This window comes from Manis javanica, chromosome 8, assembly GCF_040802235.1.
Source record: "Manis javanica isolate MJ-LG chromosome 8, MJ_LKY, whole genome shotgun sequence".
Taxonomy (NCBI): Eukaryota; Metazoa; Chordata; class Mammalia; order Pholidota; family Manidae; genus Manis; species Manis javanica.
Genome location: NC_133163.1, coordinates 8,764,944 through 8,783,925, shown reverse-complemented (window position 1 = coordinate 8,783,925; position 18,982 = coordinate 8,764,944). Strand labels below are relative to the sequence as shown.

General features: G+C 48.7%; 1 protein-coding gene across 1 annotated transcript in view; it reads left to right on the top strand.

Annotated features, from left to right (window-relative positions):
* The first annotated feature begins 3,323 nt into the window (after nucleotides 1-3,323).
* Nucleotides 3,324-18,982, top strand: part of C8H14orf132 (chromosome 8 C14orf132 homolog) — a 28,763-nt gene continuing 13,104 nt past the window's right edge. Inside the window, exon 1 of the mRNA XM_017678438.3 lies at nucleotides 3,324-3,572. Coding sequence (XP_017533927.1) covers nucleotides 3,546-3,572 — 27 coding nt within the window. The 5' untranslated portion in view covers nucleotides 3,324-3,545. The remainder of the gene's footprint in view (nucleotides 3,573-18,982) is intronic.

Sequence of the window (18,982 nt, the reverse complement as noted above, 5' to 3'; positions counted from 1 at the left end):
ACTAATAGGTCACAGGCGTAACATACACAATCAATGCTTTTTCTATTTACAAGCAATGAATACATGGACACCAAAATTACAAGTGCAATACCATTTACAATTACTCAAAATAAACAAACAAAAATACTTAGGTGTAAACTTAATAAAACATGCCCAAGGCCTTGAATGCTGAAAACTACACATTTGAAAAAAATCAAAGAAGTTATAAATAAATGGAAAGACATACTGTCTTGCACAGATTGGAAGACTTGACATAGTAAAGATGTAATTTCTCCTAGGCTGATGCATAAATTTAACATAACTGGACCCCAGTAAGATTTTTTGTAGATACAGACCAGATTATCCTAAAATGCATATAGAAATGCAAGGGAACTAAAATAGCTAAGACACTTATGAAAATAAAAGAAACAAGGTAGGAGAAATCTGTCTACCCAATTTCAAGACTTACCATCTAGCTACAGTAAACAAAATTGCTATCAGCAAAGGGATAGACACATGGATCAATGGTGAAGAAATGGTGAAGAGCCCAGAAATGGACCAACTGGTTTTGACAAAGGAGTAAAAGCAGTTCAGTGGGAGAAAGATAGTCTTTTGGATGAATGGTCCACAGGCAAAATCTGAACCTCTACCTAAATCTCACACATGCTATAAAAAATTAACTCAAAATCGATTACACACTTGTATGTAAAACATGAAACTATAAATCTTTTAGAAGAAAATCTTCAGAATTGTGGGATAGGCAAAAGACTTCTTACACCTGACACCAAAAACACAATCCATGAAAGTAAATATGATAAAATGGACTTCACCACAATTTAAAACATTTGCTCTGTAAATAACCCTGTTAGGAAGTTGAAAGGACAAACTGTAGATGGTGAGAAACATTGCAAACCTCATGAATGATGGAGTAGTTTCTAAAGAATTCTCAAGACTCAACAGTAAAAATAAACACACAAACTAAACAATCTAATTAGAAACTGGGTAAAAGATATTAACAGACATTTGCCAAAAAGGATATACAGGCAGCAAATAAGCACTTGAAGATGTTCGACATCATTAGTCATTAGGGAAATGTAAATTAAAATCATAATTAAATATCACTACATACCTATCAAAATAGCTACAAAAAAAATAGGCAACACCAAATGCTGAGAAGGAAGTGGGGAAACCACTCATATATACAACTACCATATGACCCAGCAATTGAACTCCTTAGCATTTAACCCAGAGAAATTAAGACATGTTCACACAAAAATCTGTAGATAAATGAACCATATGAATGTTTATAACTACCTTATCTATAATAGCTTAAAACTGGAAATAACCCGGAAGTCCTTCAACAGGTGTGTATGTTTACAGGTAGTATTCCACACCATGGAATACTACTTGGCAATGAAAAGGAACCATTGATACACATGACATCCTGGGCAACTCTCCAGACAAATGGTGAGTGAAAAATCCCAGTCCCCAAATGTTACATACTGCGTGATTCCATTTATATAACATTCTTGAAATGATAAAATTATAGAAATGGAGAACAAGATTAATGGTTGTCAGAGGTTAAAGACTGAGTGGGGCAGGCGAGTAGATGAGACTGTAAAAGAGCAACATGAAGGATCCTTGTAATGATAAAAATGTTCTGAATTTATCTTCACCAATCAATATCAATTTATTGGTTGTGACATTGTACTGTAATTTTGCAAGATATTACTTTTAGGGGAAACTAAGTACAGCCTGCACTGGACTCCTGTCTTATTTCTTATAAACACATGTGAATGTACAATGATCTCAAAATAAAAAAATTAATTTAAAAAAGAATTCATGGAGTTTTCAGCAAAATGTTTGCAATATCTTTATATAAAAACATTAAAGAAGACCTAAGTGTTTAAAAAGATATGCCTTGTTCTTGAAGAGAAATATTCATTATCTTTAAGGTATCAATTATCCACAAATAGAACTATCATAGTTGTGATCAAATCCAGACAGGTTATTGGGGGAGGCTGACAAGGCATTTTTTAAGTGTATCCAGAAGAGCATGGGGCCAAGAATAGCCAAGAGACTCCTAAAAGAGAAAAACTTATTATCATTAGCATGAGCTATAGTAACTGCATTATAGTATATAATAATATGTATATAATGGTAGGAGGCTATATAGTAACTGTATAATTCAAGGTTCTCTGGAGACAGATGAATAGGATATATACAATAATGTTACATATGAGAGCCAGAGGTAACGGTATAGATTCCTATCCAAGTCTGAAAGCCCAAAAACTAGGAACACCACGGGTGGGAAAAGACTGATGTGCAGCTGGGCACTCAGTGAATTCGACCTTCCTTCTCCTTTTTGTTCTCTTCAGACTCTCAAGAGATTGCATGGTGCTCACCCACACCCGAGAGGGTTATCTGCTTTGCTCAGCAGACCAATTCAAATGCTACTCTTCTGAAACACCCTCACAGACACACCCAGAAATAATATTTAACCATCTATCTGGGTGTCTGGATATAGGACACCCCAGGAGGAACAAGTAATACTCATTGAGACCTGTGGGCGGACACACACACGCGCGCGCGCGCGCACACACACACACACACACACACACACACACACACAGACACGCACACACCCCGTAGGCCCCTTCCTCCATCTCTGCTGTTCTCGCCTGAGCTAAGGCGTCTGCACGGTTTGGGCTACTTGTTTGAGGGAAGAAAAGATCGGAGCAGCAATAGAGCACCAGTTGGGCAAGTCGCACACTGTGCCATCTTACAAAGCGCCATTCACAGCTTAGTCTCTGTTATGTTACTAGCTGTGTTCGAGTTCACACTTATTTCAGACACTAAGTGCCAGACACACGATCTCATCTCACTCTAGGGTTCTGTGGTCTCCATTTCACAGACGAGGAAGCCCAGGCTGGGCTGCCCAAGCTGCACAGAGCAGCGCCGAGCTGGGATTTATGCTTTCTTCTGACAGTTTCAGAGCCGGGAGCACACCGCACTCCGGGCACAGGGTTATCACAGAAAGCGGGGTCACCCTGCCCGGGGTCCTCGGCCCCTGAGCAAGGCTCGCGAGCCCCCAGAAGCACAGCTCACCGCCCCCCGGAGGGTTCGCCTCCGGACCCCGGGGCGGGGCGCCAACAGCGCCCTCCTTGAGTCCCAGGCTGGTCCCTGCACCCACCAGCTGGGCGGCTCCGGGTCTCAGTTTCTTCAGCCAGCTGCAGGGAGGAGGCCGTGAGCACTCGGGGGCTCCGCCGGGCCCGCCCTCGGTGGGTGGGGCCGGGAGCGGTCACGTGAGGGGCTCCAGGTCCCCGTGCCCCGCCCCGCCCTGCTCCGGCCCGGCCTGAGTCCCCAGCCTGGAGCGCAGGGCGCAGAGCCTGCTGAGCGCGCTGCCACGCCGGGCAGCTGAGGCCAACGCCGCCGCGGGGTCCGCGGGGCCCTGTTCGCTGCTCGGCCCGCTCCGCGCCGGCTGCGCAGGCGGCTGAACTCGCAGCAGCAGCGGCAGCGAGGACTCGAGGGCGGGTAGCCACGGCAGCCGCCGCTGCAGCGACACCATGGATCTGTCCTTTATGGCCGCGCAGGTAACGGGGCGCCTTCCCCGCGCGCCTCGGCAGCCAAGTTGGGGGAGGTTCGGGCCACGGTCTTGCCCTTTCCGCAGAGGCTGGGCGTGCCGGGGGAGCAAGGGCCGGGCGGTGGTGCCCCCCCGGGATCTCTGCTCCGGCCCTTTGTTCCCAGCCGGGCATCCCCACCTCGCGCTCTCATCCCTCGGAGGCGTGAGCGCGGCTTCCAGGGGTGGGGCGGGCCATGCGCCCTGCACGCCGAGGGTCGACCCCTTCCCAGGCTGCGAGACGTCTGGGCCGTGCATATCGCCCCCTCCCTACCCATCCCACCCCGCCACCCCCTCCTGATACTCAGGACCCCCCAGAGCGGGGCAGCCCAGATCTGTGCAAACCGGAGTGGGCGGGCAAGCTCGCTCTTCCCCAGTCGGCATCTTCCCGAGCCGCCGGTGGATCTTTCACTTGCCGGTGATCTCGGGCGCTCCCCCTACCTCCCTTTTCTGCCCTTTGGCTGGAGACCACCGGCTCTGCAGCCGAGGCAAGGCGGTGAGACCCGATGTGTGACCAGCCGAGAGCTGAAGCGCAGAGATCGCTCTATTTTATTTATTCATTTTGCTTTGTGCTGAGTCTGTAACCAGGGCACAACCGTAACTCTTTTCTGGACACAAAACAGATTCCCACTGACCGGGAAAAACACGACCTCTCTCGGCTTGATCTTTGCTGCAGGAGAATTCCTTTGCGTCGGGAGGGTTGGGTGATCTGTATGTTTGTGGTCAACTCTCTTGAGCTAGAACAAAGGCAGAGACACCCGCTTTCTGGCGCTGTTTGTGGCTTTTCCGAGGATCCAGTGTGCGTGACTCACTGGCTGCAGGTTAGAGCCACATTTGATCAGGGAGAGTAAGTTGCTATGTACCAAATTCAGACCTCGCACCTTCTCTGGGGCTGGTTATGTTTAACCAGCTTACTGCTATTTAATTTTCCAGGGAATGAAGTTTGAGGGGACATTCTTTTCCCCCAAACCTCACCTTGGTGGAAGCCTGTCTAAAATGTAAAAGCAAAATCCAGGCTGTATGGACAGCGAATCCCTAAACAAACAAGAAAGGGTGCAGAATCCCCAAGCTGGGTAAAGGGAACCGCTTCCAGCTCATGGCAGCCTCTTAACAAGTTTTCCTTAATGCAGATGGCTTCCATGAGCAACATTGGTCTTTATTTGCCTTATTTTCTGTCTCCTGCTCCTACACCTGTTTATAAATATTGTCATGTGGACATCATTTTAGGTAGTGGTGATTTTAGCTACATAATAACTGAGAAGGCTTCATTGGGTTTTAGTTCTAGAGGGGAGCTGCTCACATAACATGTGCCTCCGCCTTCCCCTCTCTGGATCCTGCCAAATAGCTGGCGTTTCTGTGGTAACAAGATAAATTGATCACTGGTAACCCTGGAGCAGGCTGAAGCATCAGGAGTTGCTATGGTAACTTGACAAAATAAACAGGGTTTTTCAGAGCCTATCGGCAGAGCCTGCACATCCTTTTCTTTGTTTCTCTTCTTGTTGTTGTTACTATTCAGGTTTCTGTAGGCAGTTTATTCCTGTAGACAAATGGATGTTTGGGCATTCATTACACACTCAGGCCTGAGTTGGCCTGGAAGGAACAGAAACATCAAGTGTTGTCAGATGGGTTTGTTGAGCACCTGCAATGTGCCAGATGCTGGCCACTTGCACACTCTGTTACCATAAATCCTTACAAGTCTATGGGGAAGGCACTGTATCCCCATTTTACAGTTCAGGGTACCAAGTGTCAGTGAGATTAAATAATTCGTCTAAGGACACAGTAAGGAAAAAAACGGGTTTCAAATCTGTGTCTGAGTATCTGCAAAACTGCTGGATTTCCCACCTTATTGCTTCACCCTGAGAAAGACACAATATCAGGGACAGGTTGGACATACTTAAAGATTACTCTCTGGTGTTGCTCTGTCCCACTTAAACCCCCAGGGATGGGAACATTTACTCCTTTATCTGCAGCATTTAACAGTGCTTGGCGGCAGTGAGTGCTCGGCTCGGGCAATGAGTGTGCAGTGACCACCAGGTGTATGTGACTGTCCCTGTCCCCACACATAAGCAGTGGGCAGTTTGACAGAGGAATGTTAGTGCCTCCATCCATTTGTTTGCTGAGTACCCGCTGGGTGCCTGGCACTGGGACGGGGCTGCTGGGGATGAAGTTGAATGGGGTGTGGGTTTTCTTTTTGGGTGCTTACAGTATTGGGGAAATGATGGGCTGGGCCATTCCCAGCAAGGGGAATGGATCAAATGCTGGGTGGACCATGATGCTGGACATATAGTGGGCCCTCAACAAGTATGTGTTAGATGATTGGATGAGGGTGGACCAAGGTCTATGTGCATGAAAACAATAACAGGAAAAGAGTGTATTTGAGGTGCCAAATGCCTGCCCCCTGAATCCTCTTCATCATCAGGACTCTTGAGGATGTGGGTTCTGGTGGATTAGAACTATAGAGAGATTTCCCCTAGTGGACCTGGAAGAGGGCATTCTAGGCAGAGAGGTAGGAGAAGGAAAATCCAGTATAAGCTCCCCCAGGAGCTTGGGTGTTGGGGTTACAGGGGAGCTGGGAGGGAGAGGCAAGGGCCAGGTCACAGAGGGTGTGACTGTAGTGTGAGAAGTTCCCATTCGTCAGTAGGCAGTAGGAGTCACTGCTGGTTGTTGAGCAAAGAAAGGTTTCTAATTGAAGCAGGGCTTTGGGGAAATACCAGCCCCAGTAGAGGATAGAGCTGGAGGGCTGAGGGGAGTTGGGAGTGCACAACTCCCAACGTGAAGGATCAGCCCACAACGTGAAGGAATGAGATCGCTGGGACTCCAGAACCCAAGCCTCCTCCCCTCAGTGCTTTGTGACCTGGGATTCCTGTCCATGGCTTTAAAAGACCCAGAGGATAGAAGCATTTCAGAAAGATTTCCCTCTCAAGAGCTAAGCATTACAAGACATCCATCTTAAATGTGCAAAATGGACATCAGCAATCTGGCAAATTCTTGGAGGCAGCTGTGCCCTCCCTGGTGTGGGAACACGGGGCTGTGTGATGCGGCACTGAAAATGTGAAGACAGCTTGTGAGCCTCACCTCGGCCCTGAGCCCTGGAGGTGGTCAGCTGCCCCCTCCTTCAGCCTGGAAACTTCCCGGCAGCACCTCACACAGTCCCTGGATCTCCGGAGCCTCTGTGAACAGTGAACAGGAGCATCTGCTTCTCTCTGGCCAGAATGGGCAGGAGGGCAGGTTCACCCAGATCTGTAGGGGCTGGGGAGCAGGGGAGAATCACAGACTTGAGGACTGAGCCCCAAACCCCTGTGAGAGGTGGGGTATCCTGTCCCCAAAGATGGCCCCATTATTGCTTCCCTCCCTGCAGTGCACGGTGGCCCCCACATCAGGGGTGAAGGTGGAATTCAATCCCCTCTCCTTAAATCCGGACTGGCCTTAGTGACTTTCTTGACCCAAAGAATGAAGTGTGAGTGACATTCCGGAACTTCTGAGAGCAGCTTGTACGAAGGCTGTGGGTTCTACCTGGGTCTCCTGGAGCACTTGCTCTGGGGGAAGCCCAGTATCATGCAAGAAATGCAGACCCCTAGATCTCCACAGCACAGGAAGGGAGGGAGCATTTAAGGAGCCCACTATGCTTGGGGCCAGTGCAGGGGCTGAACATGAGGGACAAGGAGTGCCCACTCACATGTTCCTAGGCTGCAACCCCCATGGACAAGCACCCCTGTGGCATCCAAGCTAAGTCTTATTTGTCTTGCACTGTCCCCACAGTGACTAGTCTTAATCTCCAGGTTTCCAGTGTTGCCAAATTCAAGGTGCCAAATGCCTGCTCATGTGCCATTAGAATCATGTGCAAATGTTTCCCATGTGCCAGTCCCTCCGGGCATGGAGTGCTGGGGAGGAGAGGGTCACTGGTCCTGCTGTGTGATATGTGACAGAGGGCCAGTTAACACAGGTGCTCTGAGGAGGCCTTCAACCCAGCTTCGGAGCACAGGGAAGGCTTCTGAGGTTCAAACTGAGCTGAATTTGAGGGATTCTTGGCTGTTCTGTAGACAGAGGAGTGAGGATGTTTCAGGCAGGGGGTGGCACGTGCAAAGGCTTCAAATGGAGAGAGTCTTGAAATAGTGGCTCCTACAGGGGGTGGGGACTGCAAGTCACCATGTGGTTGGTGGGGAGGGAGTGGGAAATGAAGCCAAGGGGACTGAGTCCAGGCAGGTGACATCCTGGAGTGGAGCAGAGTGGGGTGGGGGACTGTGGTGACCCGCAGAGCAGGGGCCCTGAGCTGCAGTTCCTCACTCGCAGGCACACGGGCTGAGAACTGCGGGTTCTTCCGGGTTTTTAAGCGACCTTAAGGTTCCAATTTTTATACACAGTCTGGATTTTCAAATTAAAAAATTTATTAAGTCAACCAACCATGATGTGAGCTGTTTTGATTCCTTACTGCTCATTATTTTGGCTACTCACTGGCTTAAAGCAATCATCTCTTTTGTGCACAATTTTGTGGGACCAGACTTTGGGAAGGCCTCGGCTAAGCGCTCGTTTCTGCCACAGAGGCATCAGTGGGCAGCTGGCGGCTGGAGTCTGGACTTCAGCTTGACTTCTTCATACACATCTGGCAGCTGTTCAGCTTGACTGTTCTCTCCCCTTGGCATTTCATCCTGCGACTGTTTCTTCGGGCAGCTGGGGCTACCTCCCAGTATGGTGTAGAGCTTGACAGAAACTTGTAAACTAAGCCCAGGAGAGAAATACATTCTTCCTAAGGAGGTAGGCCATGACTTTATTAGGCTGACCCATATGAAGTTGTTGATATGTGACCATTTCTGGCCTACAAAATGATCATTTCATGTAGTTCAATGTGATAAGCACCACCTGGTAAGACAGTAAGTATCTTGAGTTATGGAGGGTGGAGTGAAGAAGCCTAAGGATGCGGGCGTCACTACCAGCTGGGGACATCCAAGGAGGCTTCCTGCATTTGAAGAGCAGGCCCTCCCTGCCTCCATTCCCTCCTCACTTTGGCCCTTAGAACCTCGGCCTTGCCAGGTAGGACATAGTCACACCTGACAGATTATGTTGACACTGCGTGGATCTTTCTGGAAGATAATGTGTGTGGTCTAATCAAAGCAGAGATGCTGATATATCCCCTGCCCTCCCTTGGGATGCTTGGTTAATTTGCATGTTAATCATTTTTCATGGAGGGGAAAAATCCCTGCAGAAGACATCTGGTAGTGTTGAACAGGCGACTCCGTTACCTCTTGAAATGGTCTTAGCTACACTCAAAGGCCTGAGAGATCATTCCGAAAGAGCTACGAGAAAGCAGCAGAACTTTCTCTTTCCCAGAAGAACAAAGAATGCCCAGAAAAATAGAATTCTAGGGAGTCTGGCAATGTGCTCTTGGAGAATGTTTTCCCCAGGCAGCAACAGTTCCTTTTTCTTAAAGCAAGAATTATCAATAAACTACAAGTTGCTTTTTATCTCAAATGTTCTTAACCAAAGGGCCTATCTTGTGCTTCAAACTTCCATTTAAAATATTTAAGTATTTTGTCATTCTAATTAGACCTGCCTCCGGAGAGAATGTAGCACTACATTTTTGCAAGGGTGTAGTGGGCAGTTAAGGAAGTACCGGTCTGTGGTGGTTTTTGTAGAGCAAATTTCTGGATACTGTTTTGAGCCAGGAAATTCCACTGGGCTTGCAATAATTGTATCTCATAGATCAAAGAGAACCGAGGCATCTGAAGGTGTGTTCCAAGTCTAATTAAATACTTGAATGTTTATGAAGCACCTGCTGTGTGCTCAATCCTGCTTTGGGGTTCTGAACCCCAGCTCCTTCTATTCTGAGGTGATGGAGAACCAGCTGTATTTACTTCCTGTTCTGATCCCTCAGGATGCCCCTCTATATCCTCCCATGACAGCTGCCATTTATCCAGTGCTTAAGAGGAACCAGGCAAGCCCTGAGCTGAACAATATACAGATTCTCACTAAATCCTTATGATGGCCCCATGGAGTAGACAGTTTTAAAGTCCATTTTACAGATGAGGGAATTGAGGCTTGGAGAAACAGTCACTTGCCTACAGCACACAGCTGGGATTCAGAGCCAGATCTCTGTGCCACTTCAGCTTAATCTTAAAACCTAATCTGACAGTCTCTGCCTTCTGATTGGGGTCTTTAAGCCATTTATAATTAATGTAATTTTTATATAGTAGGGTTTAAATCTACTATCTTACTGTTTATTTCCTATTGGTCCCATCTGTTCTTTGTTCTCTTTTTCTGCTTTTTTGGAGTTAATTGAGAAATTTTTGTTATTCCACGTTACCTCTGTTGACTTTAGCTAAAACTGTTTTGTTGTTTGAGTGGTGGCTGTGGGATTTATAGTACATATCTGTAACTTATCACAGCCTGTCTACAAGTGATGTTATGCCACTTCACATATAGTGTAAGAACCTTATAACAATGTGTTTCTTTTTTTCCCCCTCAGTGTTTATGCTGTTATTATTGCACATCTCACTCCTGGTATGTTATAAACCTCACACTACATTTGTTTGTATTTTTGTTAAAAGGCAATGATCTTTTAAAGCGATTTGAAGAGGAAGAAAAATAATCTTACATATTTTCCCATATGGTTATTGTTTCTGGCATTCTTTATTCCTTTGTGTAGATCTGTAGTTCTATGTGGTATCATTTTCTTTCTGCCTAAAGGACTTTAACATTTCTAGTAGTGCAGACATGCTGGTGATGAATTCTTTCAGCTTTTATACGTTGGGGAAGGACATCTTTTTTTTGGCTTTCATTTTTGAAAGTTACTTTTCGCCAGACATGGAATTCCAGGTTGACAGTTGTTTTTCAGTACTTTAAAGATATTGCTCTGCCTTCCTGCCTGCACGGTTTCTAGTGAGAAATCAGCTACCATCCTTATTTTGTTCTGCTGAACATACTGTGTATTTTTTTCCCTGTGGCTACTTTTACTGTTCTCAACGATGTATAAGTATAAGGAGTACAACATAATGATTTCATATGTGTATATATTGCAAATAATAAGCCTAGTTAACATCCTTCCCCTCATATTGTTACAATTCCTTTTTCTTGTGATGAGAACTTCTAAGATCTACCTTCTTAGCAATTTTCAGATATATAATACAGTACTATTAACTGTAGTCACCATGCTATACATTACATCCCCAGACTTACTTATAACTGGAAGTTTGCACCTTTGACCACCTTCATCCAGTTTCCCCACCCTCTGCCTATAGCAACCACCAGTTTGGTCTCTTTTTTCTGTGAGTCTCTATGAGTTTGTTTTTTTTAGATTCCACATGTAATTGAGATCATACAATATTTCTATGTCCCCAAGGTCCATCTATGGTGATATAAATGGCAAATTTTCTTCTTTTTATGGCTGAATTGTATTCATCTGTCAGTGGACACTTAGGTTGTTTTAATGTCCTGGCTGTTGTAAAACATGCTGCAGTGAACATGGAGGTACAAATCTCTCTTCAGAATAGTGATTTCATTTCCCTCAGATATATACCCAGAAGTGGAATTGGTGAATCACATGGTAGTTATATTTTTAATTTTTTAACTTAATTTTTTGAACCTCCATAGTGGCTGCGCCAGTTTACATTCCCACCAACAGTGCACAAGGGTTCTCTTTTCTTCATATCTTTCCAACACTTTCTGTCTCTTATCTTTGTGATAATAGCCATTTGAAGAGGTGTCAGTGGTATCTCATTGTATGGTTAATGATGTTGAATACCTTTTCATGTACCTGTTGGCCATTTGAATGTCTTTTTTGGAAAAATGCTTACTCAGGTCCTCTGCCAATTTTTTAACTGAAATTTTTTGGGTTTTTTTTTTACTATTGAGTCATATGAATTTTCCATTATTTCTTTACATATTTCTTCTGTCCCCCTCTCTCTCATCTCCTTAGGAGACCCCATTTATACATATATTACACTGCCTGACATTATCTTAATGCTTGTTAATTTTTGAGCCACTTTTTCTGTGTATGTTTCCCTTTGGATAAGTATGACTGATATGTTTTCAAGTCCACCAATATTTTCTTTGAATATCTAATCCCTGTAAATTACATCCAGTGTATTTTTTATCTCAAACACTGTAGTTCTCATGTCTAGCAGTTTAATGTGGGTCTTTTTTCTATCCTGTTATCTTCTTAACATGTTCAACATTTCCTTTACCTTTTTGAACATATGGAATAGACTTGTAACAACTGTTTTAATATCCTGCTCTATGAATTCTAAGTCTGCCTCAGTTCTGGGCTAGTTTTGATTGATTGCTTTCTGTCCTCAGTATGTTCCATCGAGGAGCCTGGTCGTGATCCAGGTGTCAGGTGTGCGTGCTGGCAGGCAGAAGTTGAGCAGCTTAGTGAGCAGGGCTGAGATCCCCTGGGCCTCTATCCCGGGCACCTGGACTCTGCGGAGTCTCATTCCCCAGAAAGGTGAATGCGACAGGGAGGAAGCAGCTTGCTCCAGCCTCAGGCCCACCTGGGGGGAGCCAGTAGCGGCCCTGTCTGTCCTGTCCAGGCCCCATGACACCCCTTCATCCGTCTCCTCAGTACGGAGCTCTGAGCGCTGGTTAGAAATGCATCAAGACTTGGATTCCAGTGACTTTGAGGAAGACCTGAGGGGGGTGACTGATGTGCTGTCCCAGACCCTCTGCTCCCGCGCCTCTCTTTGCAGAGCCACGGCAGTGCCGCCTGCGTCTCCCGCCTCCTCTGTGATGTCCGGGGTGTCGAGGAGCCAAAAGCAGCTATCACCAGCCTCCATCATCTTTGTCATTCTCACCAACGTTGTGTGAGCACACATTACACGCAGGAGGTCATTCTCAGCACACAGGCAGTTGAGGCAGGAGCCTGCCCCAGGTGGAAGGAGAAGGGGTTAATGGTCTAAATGAACCTTGAGTACCTGCTGAGGGCCAGGCTCTGTGTGGCATGACCTGCCCTACCACTTGTCCAATTCAGAGAGGATACCAAAACTCAGAGAGCCTGTGGTTCTGACCCAAAGTCACCCACATAGGAGGGTGTCACACCAGGTTGGTCTGAGCTCAGGCCCAGGCACCGGAGCTGACAGATTGCAGTGTTGAACTAGGGGACCAGAGAGACCTGAGCCCCTAACAAGTGTGGTTGTGCCACAGACCTCTGCAGCCCAGCCCTGCGTTAGCCTGCCTCCTCCTCCATGGCGTCTGGATAGGCAGAGGATTGTGGCTGAAGTGAGTTACTCCAAAGCCCAGACTTGCTGGCGCCAGAGGTGGGGGTGGGGCTGCAAGGCTGAAAGAGCCTGAGAGAGAAGCTTTCTCCTGCTGGACGTGCTCCTGCCTCCCTCCTCTTGTCCTGCTGCCCTGCCCAGCTCCCCATCTGAGCATCTCTCTTGTCTGAGGTTTCTGGAAGACAAAGGTTGATGTCTCGCTTATGCCAGGAGCATGGCCGCCCAGCCCAGGGCCAGACCTGGTAAATATTTAATAAATGAATCAAGAGAGCCAGGAATCAGTTGAAACATGAGAAAGGCTGGATAGAGAACCGTGTCTCGTGTCAGCTTGCTGGGTACTTCCTCCTTAGGTCTGGATCATAGCTTCCCCCGAGGTCGCCAATACTGACAAAACCCAGCCCTGCCTCCACACCCACACCGACACCCACACCCTGTCCCTCAAACTCCCCAGGCCCCAGCACCCTCCCTTGCCCCTCCCCTGCAGGGGGTCTGCCACATGTGGGGCCCTGACCTTGGGCTTCCCAGGCAGCATTTGGTTCTTTCCTCTGAATTGCCCCATGGTGTGAACTAGGGTCACCCCGCCCCGCGCGGAGAGGGTGGGCCTCTGCAGCAGGTAACTGATGGGACCTGGGTTTGAAAGGAGGGGCTGACTCCTCTTAACCTCTGCCCTTTACCATCAAAGTGGTGACTTGAAGGTAAGGCAACCAACAGTCCAGGTCTGCCCCGGGCTGAGGGGTTTCTCAGGATGCAGGACTTTCAGTGTTGAAACCCGGAGAGTCCTGGGCAAACCAGAATGGTTGGTCACCCTACCTGAGGTCGTCTGGGATTCAGAAGGGCTTTTTATATCCCTGGGGATGACTGAAGTGCTCTCCCAGAGTGCGGTGCTCCGCAGTGTGGATTTCACTAACGCTCTTGGCCTTCAACAATGAATAGGGACCACTGATACTTCACCAGATGCAGCACATTCCCACGCGTCCATTCGTTTCTCAAATATTCATAAGCACCGAGTTTGGGTCAGACAGTGCTCTAGGCACCGGGCACAGTGCCGTCACTGCTCTCCAGGTGTGACAGGTAATGTGCAGGTAAATGAGAAGGCAGCTGGGGACAGTCAGTGACAGCACCAGATCCCGGCAGCTCCCATAAAAGGCGGCCAGGGACCGGCCACCCAGCCGCTACTGTCCACTCACCTCTGTTTCCCAGCAGCCATCTAGAGGATCTGGAGGACTCTGGTTCCTTCAGGGAGGTGGCAGAGGGTGAGCAGGCCCCATCCCAACCCTGGGCTGACTCCCCCTGGGCTGCTCAGGCTGTGAAAGGGAGTGGACACCCTTCTGTGGTCCTATCCCTGCCACGTGCCTGCACAGAGCCTACAGTCCCTGTAATCCTGGCCTGGGCCCAGCAGTAGGCACTGGTCTCATAAGGACAGCAGAGCCCACCTCCAGGAAAGAAATCTCAAGGCTCCGAGAAGTTAGTTTGCCTGGCTGCCCTCAGCCCCTCTGTCTCCCACTGGCCACCCACCACCCAGAAGGCTGCCACATACTGAGCACTGTTGGGGTAGCACACCCAGCCACGTGTGCTGCGTGCCTCATCCTATCCGTCCCCAGCCACCCATCTGGGGAGGAAGTGCAAAAAGAAAAAATGATGACAGTGCTGCTGACATCATGAAGCCTTGGTGGGGGGTACCTCAGGCGACTTAAAGCTCAAAATCCACCCCCATGACACTGAAGCCTTATAGAGCAGCCCTGTCTTTATACACATGGATGCCTCCCCTCTCTGTCTAGGTGACCCTCAGGGTAATGGGACAAGCTGCTATATTCCTCTTTGGAGCCCCAGGGGCTAGCCCATAGTAGGTGCTTAATAAAAGCCTGGGCCATGGGCATGAGCCCCGGGTCAGGGCACCTGAATGAGTTCTGACTCATGCATTTGCACTGCTCTAGGACCCCAGCCAGGCCGCCTAGGCAGAGCTACTGTAATAAGCCAGAATCTCTCCCCAGCAATCCTTATGAAGGCTGAGCCACCGTCCATGTACCTTCAGTGATGCAGAACTCACTGTCTTGCAAGGCAGTGACTGTCACTGAAATCATGTAGCTTTGGGTTCACCTGTGGCCCCTCCAGCACAGAGCTGGGGAGGTCCGGTCATCTCTCCAGGCCCGACAGACTCCGCTTCGCAATGGGATGATGGTCGTTGTGGTAAGTAATGGTAAATGTCAGGATTTTGAGGATTAAATACAGTACTGTGGCACCTAGTGAGTGGTCAGTGAATGGGACTTCCTCACTATGAGCTTCTTGAGTCAAATCATCTTCCCTTTAACTCTGCCCGTTGGCCCTAGGAGGTGAGTCTGTCCCTCCCAGCATGTGGCAGCCTGTCCTGTGATTGCCGGGGTCACAGAGAGCTCCTGAGATGGGGTGGCAGTAGGTCCGAGTTCCAGGCCTGGCTCTGCCACTCATGACTTGAGCAAGATACTTAACTTCCTGGAGCCTGTCTCTCTGCCTGTTAAATGAGAGTAGTAACAGCCAGCATGGGCAGAATGAAATGAGACAGTGGATGTACAGGACTGCACAAATGCCAGTAATCAGTAGTATATTTGAACCGTCACTGTGTATCTTCTCTCTGCATCCCGTGTCCTCTTTTTTTTTTTTTTAACTAAATGTAGCCGTGTCCCTCAACGACTTTCCCAAATGAACATTCTCTCTGGAATCTTCACCAGGTGAGGTGGTGTTTATGAATCAGTTTTCTCAGAACCAGACCTAAGGCTACAGAAGAATCTATCACCTCCTTGGATCTAGTGCTGATACACCCATTAATGTGGCCTCTGAAGGCTACATCTTGCCTCTCCAATGTTGTGCCTTCAGCTCACACTGGTGAGAGAGGTCTGTGTCCTGAGAGCTGCTCCTCAGCCAATTCTCCTTTCCAGAGTTCATGCAACTCATGTTTTTGAACCTTAACACAGATACAACAAGATCTGTGAGTGTCTGAAATTTTACCCTGTTTGGAAGTTAGCCTGCTACAATGTAAACGATGCTGACAGAAGACACAGGCTCCTGGAAAAAGGGCTTATTCCTCGAAGCACAGCCAGCAGCTTGAGCCTCGTGTTCAAGTGCCCCTTAGCCAACTGGTCCCCTGGGAGGGATCCAGAGCTGCAGGGGTGGATTCTGTGCACGTGCTGGGTTTGTGTAACAACCGCAGGCTTAGGAAACCCTCCTCTTTCAGAGGGAGTTGGCAGCAAACCTGCCCAACCTTTGTCTCAGAGGGAGATATTCCCTCAAAGGGAGTTTCCTGGTTAGAAAACAAGCGTGTCTTCCACCCCAGCAGGGGGCGCTGTCCCTTTCTTCAGGGCTGTTTGCTGCACAGACATCTTTGAAAGGATGGTCCATAGCAAGAGCTGTCAGTGCCTTTGCTCAGAAGGCTTGCAGAACACAAGAGACCCACGGAGAACTGTCACCCAGCTGTGTATTTGTATCCGTCAAAACTGCAGGGCCCAAATCTGGGCTTACATCTCACTTGGACATGCCTGAGCTCTGTCACCTTGAGCAAACTGCTAACCTCTCTGATGCTCAGTTTCTACAGCCTGAAAAGGGTATAAATCCTACCTAAGGGGTGTAAATCCTACCTAAGGGGTTTCTTGAGCTAGCACGCTTGAAGCATCCTCACCATGCCTGGAACAGAGAAGGCTATGGGGAGAAGGCGCCAGAACCAGCGGTCACCATGACTTTGGAGCCCATCCTTCCAATATTTGGTCCTCTCTCCTCTGTCTTCACCATCCCGCCCTCACCTAGTCCTCAGGCTCCTGTCCCCTGTCTCCTATCAGATGGGCAGAATCACCATCCTTGCCCTGAACCCCCCAACCAGCAGTGAGGACCTGGAAAACTGGTACCAGGAAGCCCAGAGCAGAGAGCACAGAGCCTGGTTCACATCTGGGCTCTGGGGCCCTGAATGAGTTACTTTCTAAGCTTCAATTTCCTCATCTGGATCATAGAACCCACCTCCTAGGATTTATGGACGAGTGAAAGGAGATTATAAGCATGGTAAGTTACTACATGTGACACGTGCTCAGCCATTATGGGGCCATTTCAGTAGCCTGAGCTCCTGAAACACAGTGTGGGGCTGAAGACATGAGTTTGCTGCCTGGTGAGCAAAGCAGCCATTCTAGCCGCTCCCTGGAGGGACCTGATTAGCTAAAGCAAAACAGAGGACTGTGGGGTGTAATCTGATTTTGCAAGCCTCTTGCAGATCACTGAGCATGCTGGTGGCATTCAGGAGCAATTTGCTGGGCATTCACATGCCAGGGCCCTCTGTGAGCCTCCTGCATGGGAGCACAGAACTGCCCAAAGCACCTTCCCTGGCGTTGAGAGGTGGGGGAAGCTTGGAAGTGGGCCTCCAGAGACCTGCTCTGTGGCCTTGGCAATGCTACTTACACACTGTATGACCTTGGGGCCAGGTGACTAACATCCCCTCTCCGGGCTCTGTTTAGGGACTCAGCATATCATGGTGATGTGGAGTCAGACAGACATTGGAATGCTGAGTTTGAAACCAGCTCGGAGACTAGAGCACGTAATCTATGTTCCTAAGCCTTAGGTTGCTCATCTGTTTAGGGGTAATGACGTTTCCTGTCTTGTGGATTTGTTGGGGGTCAGACAAGGCTATGTGTGTGCAGAGCCTGGCCAGTAAATGGTGCTGGTATGATGTTGCATTTTCTGTTTCTTGATATGCAAAGTAGGGTGGAGGGGGGACCACAAGAGAGACTTACTGTATGGAGAGATGGAAAAACTCCTGGAATCAAGGTTGGAAAACCCTGGTCCAAACTCTCTTTAGCCCCCTCCTGGTTGTGTATGACCTGGACACTGGGCCTAGGATGGGGCCAGAGGAGCTCACATTGGTTCTCAGAGTGGGCTGCAGACAGGCCTGATGGTTGAAGCTGCCTGTTGCTCTATCCCAATCTGAGGCTAGTCCTCGGGACATGCCCTGGAAGGGCTTGAGCTGATGAACCGGGCAGCTCATGGCACAGCAGTGACAAGCAAGTGGACCACCCTGTAGGCAGACTGGGGTTCGGGGGCAGCAGTGTTGTCTTCCACAAAAGAACAGTCTGCTCAGCTCCTCCTGACAAATGATGTCTACTAGGCCCTCGGAGATCAGTTCCAATGTTTACATATCTTTGGTCAGGAAGATTAAGAGGTGCTAATGGATATCTTGGGGGAAGAGCATGCAGGCCTCTGTCTCCTGCATCCCTTCTGGAGAGGAATGTGGAAGCACCAGGCCTCCTCCTGCCTCTTGATTGATGTCACAGTGGTTGGGGGAGTTGACCTTCCAGCTGCTGTTGGTTCCTCAGATCACTCTACAGTGGCAGTCCAACCATGAGAACCCCTGCTGTTTGCTGGGTGCCAGGCTGTCTGCTCAGTGGTTTACCTGGGTCCGCACAGCTCAGGCTTACCGCCATGCTCTCAAGTAGAAATTAAAACTGTGTGCATTTTTCAGATGAAGCACCTGAGGCTTGGAAAGCCGGGACTTGAACTGGCTGCCAGGTGCCCGCGTACCCTTCCTTACGGCTTACTCCCTGGGCTCAGAAGCTCTGCAATTTAGCTGGTGTGTTTTTAGATCTGAGCTCAGCCCAAGCGAGGAATTGAAAGAGCAGCAGTAACTGGCATCCTTCACATTTCCATGGTGCTTTAGAGTTTGCAGTGCAGAGCGGGAGTCAGCGTGAGCTCGGAGATGGGAGCTTGCAGAGTGCGGGCTCCCTGGGCACAGAGCTGGTGCAAGTCCTGTGCAGGACATTGTGGGGTGCAGGGATGAGCTGGGAGCAGGGTCTGCCCCGTTGCTTGGCGCCTCCTCTAGAAAAGGTGCCCTCTTAGATCACCTGCTCTTCCTCTGCTTTCTTTTCATCAGTCTTAACAACTGTCCTGTCCTTATAATGCCCTAAAGAGCCTCCACTTTGGGAGACACGCTGTTCCTGTGTCGCCTGCCCCAGCTGCCAAATCAGACATGGAATATGGATGGCCCGACTCCTCGTCCCTGCACTTTCTGTCTGGGGGTAGCTGGGGGGCATGTGTGTTGACTTACTGCAGTCCCTAAGCTCACTTGAGCTGTTTGCTCTTGTTGAAGTGGTTTACAAATAGCAAACTTGGCTACCCAGAGAGCCCAGTGGGATTGCTCTGGTGGTTGTGATGAACATCTAGGCTACAGTTGCAA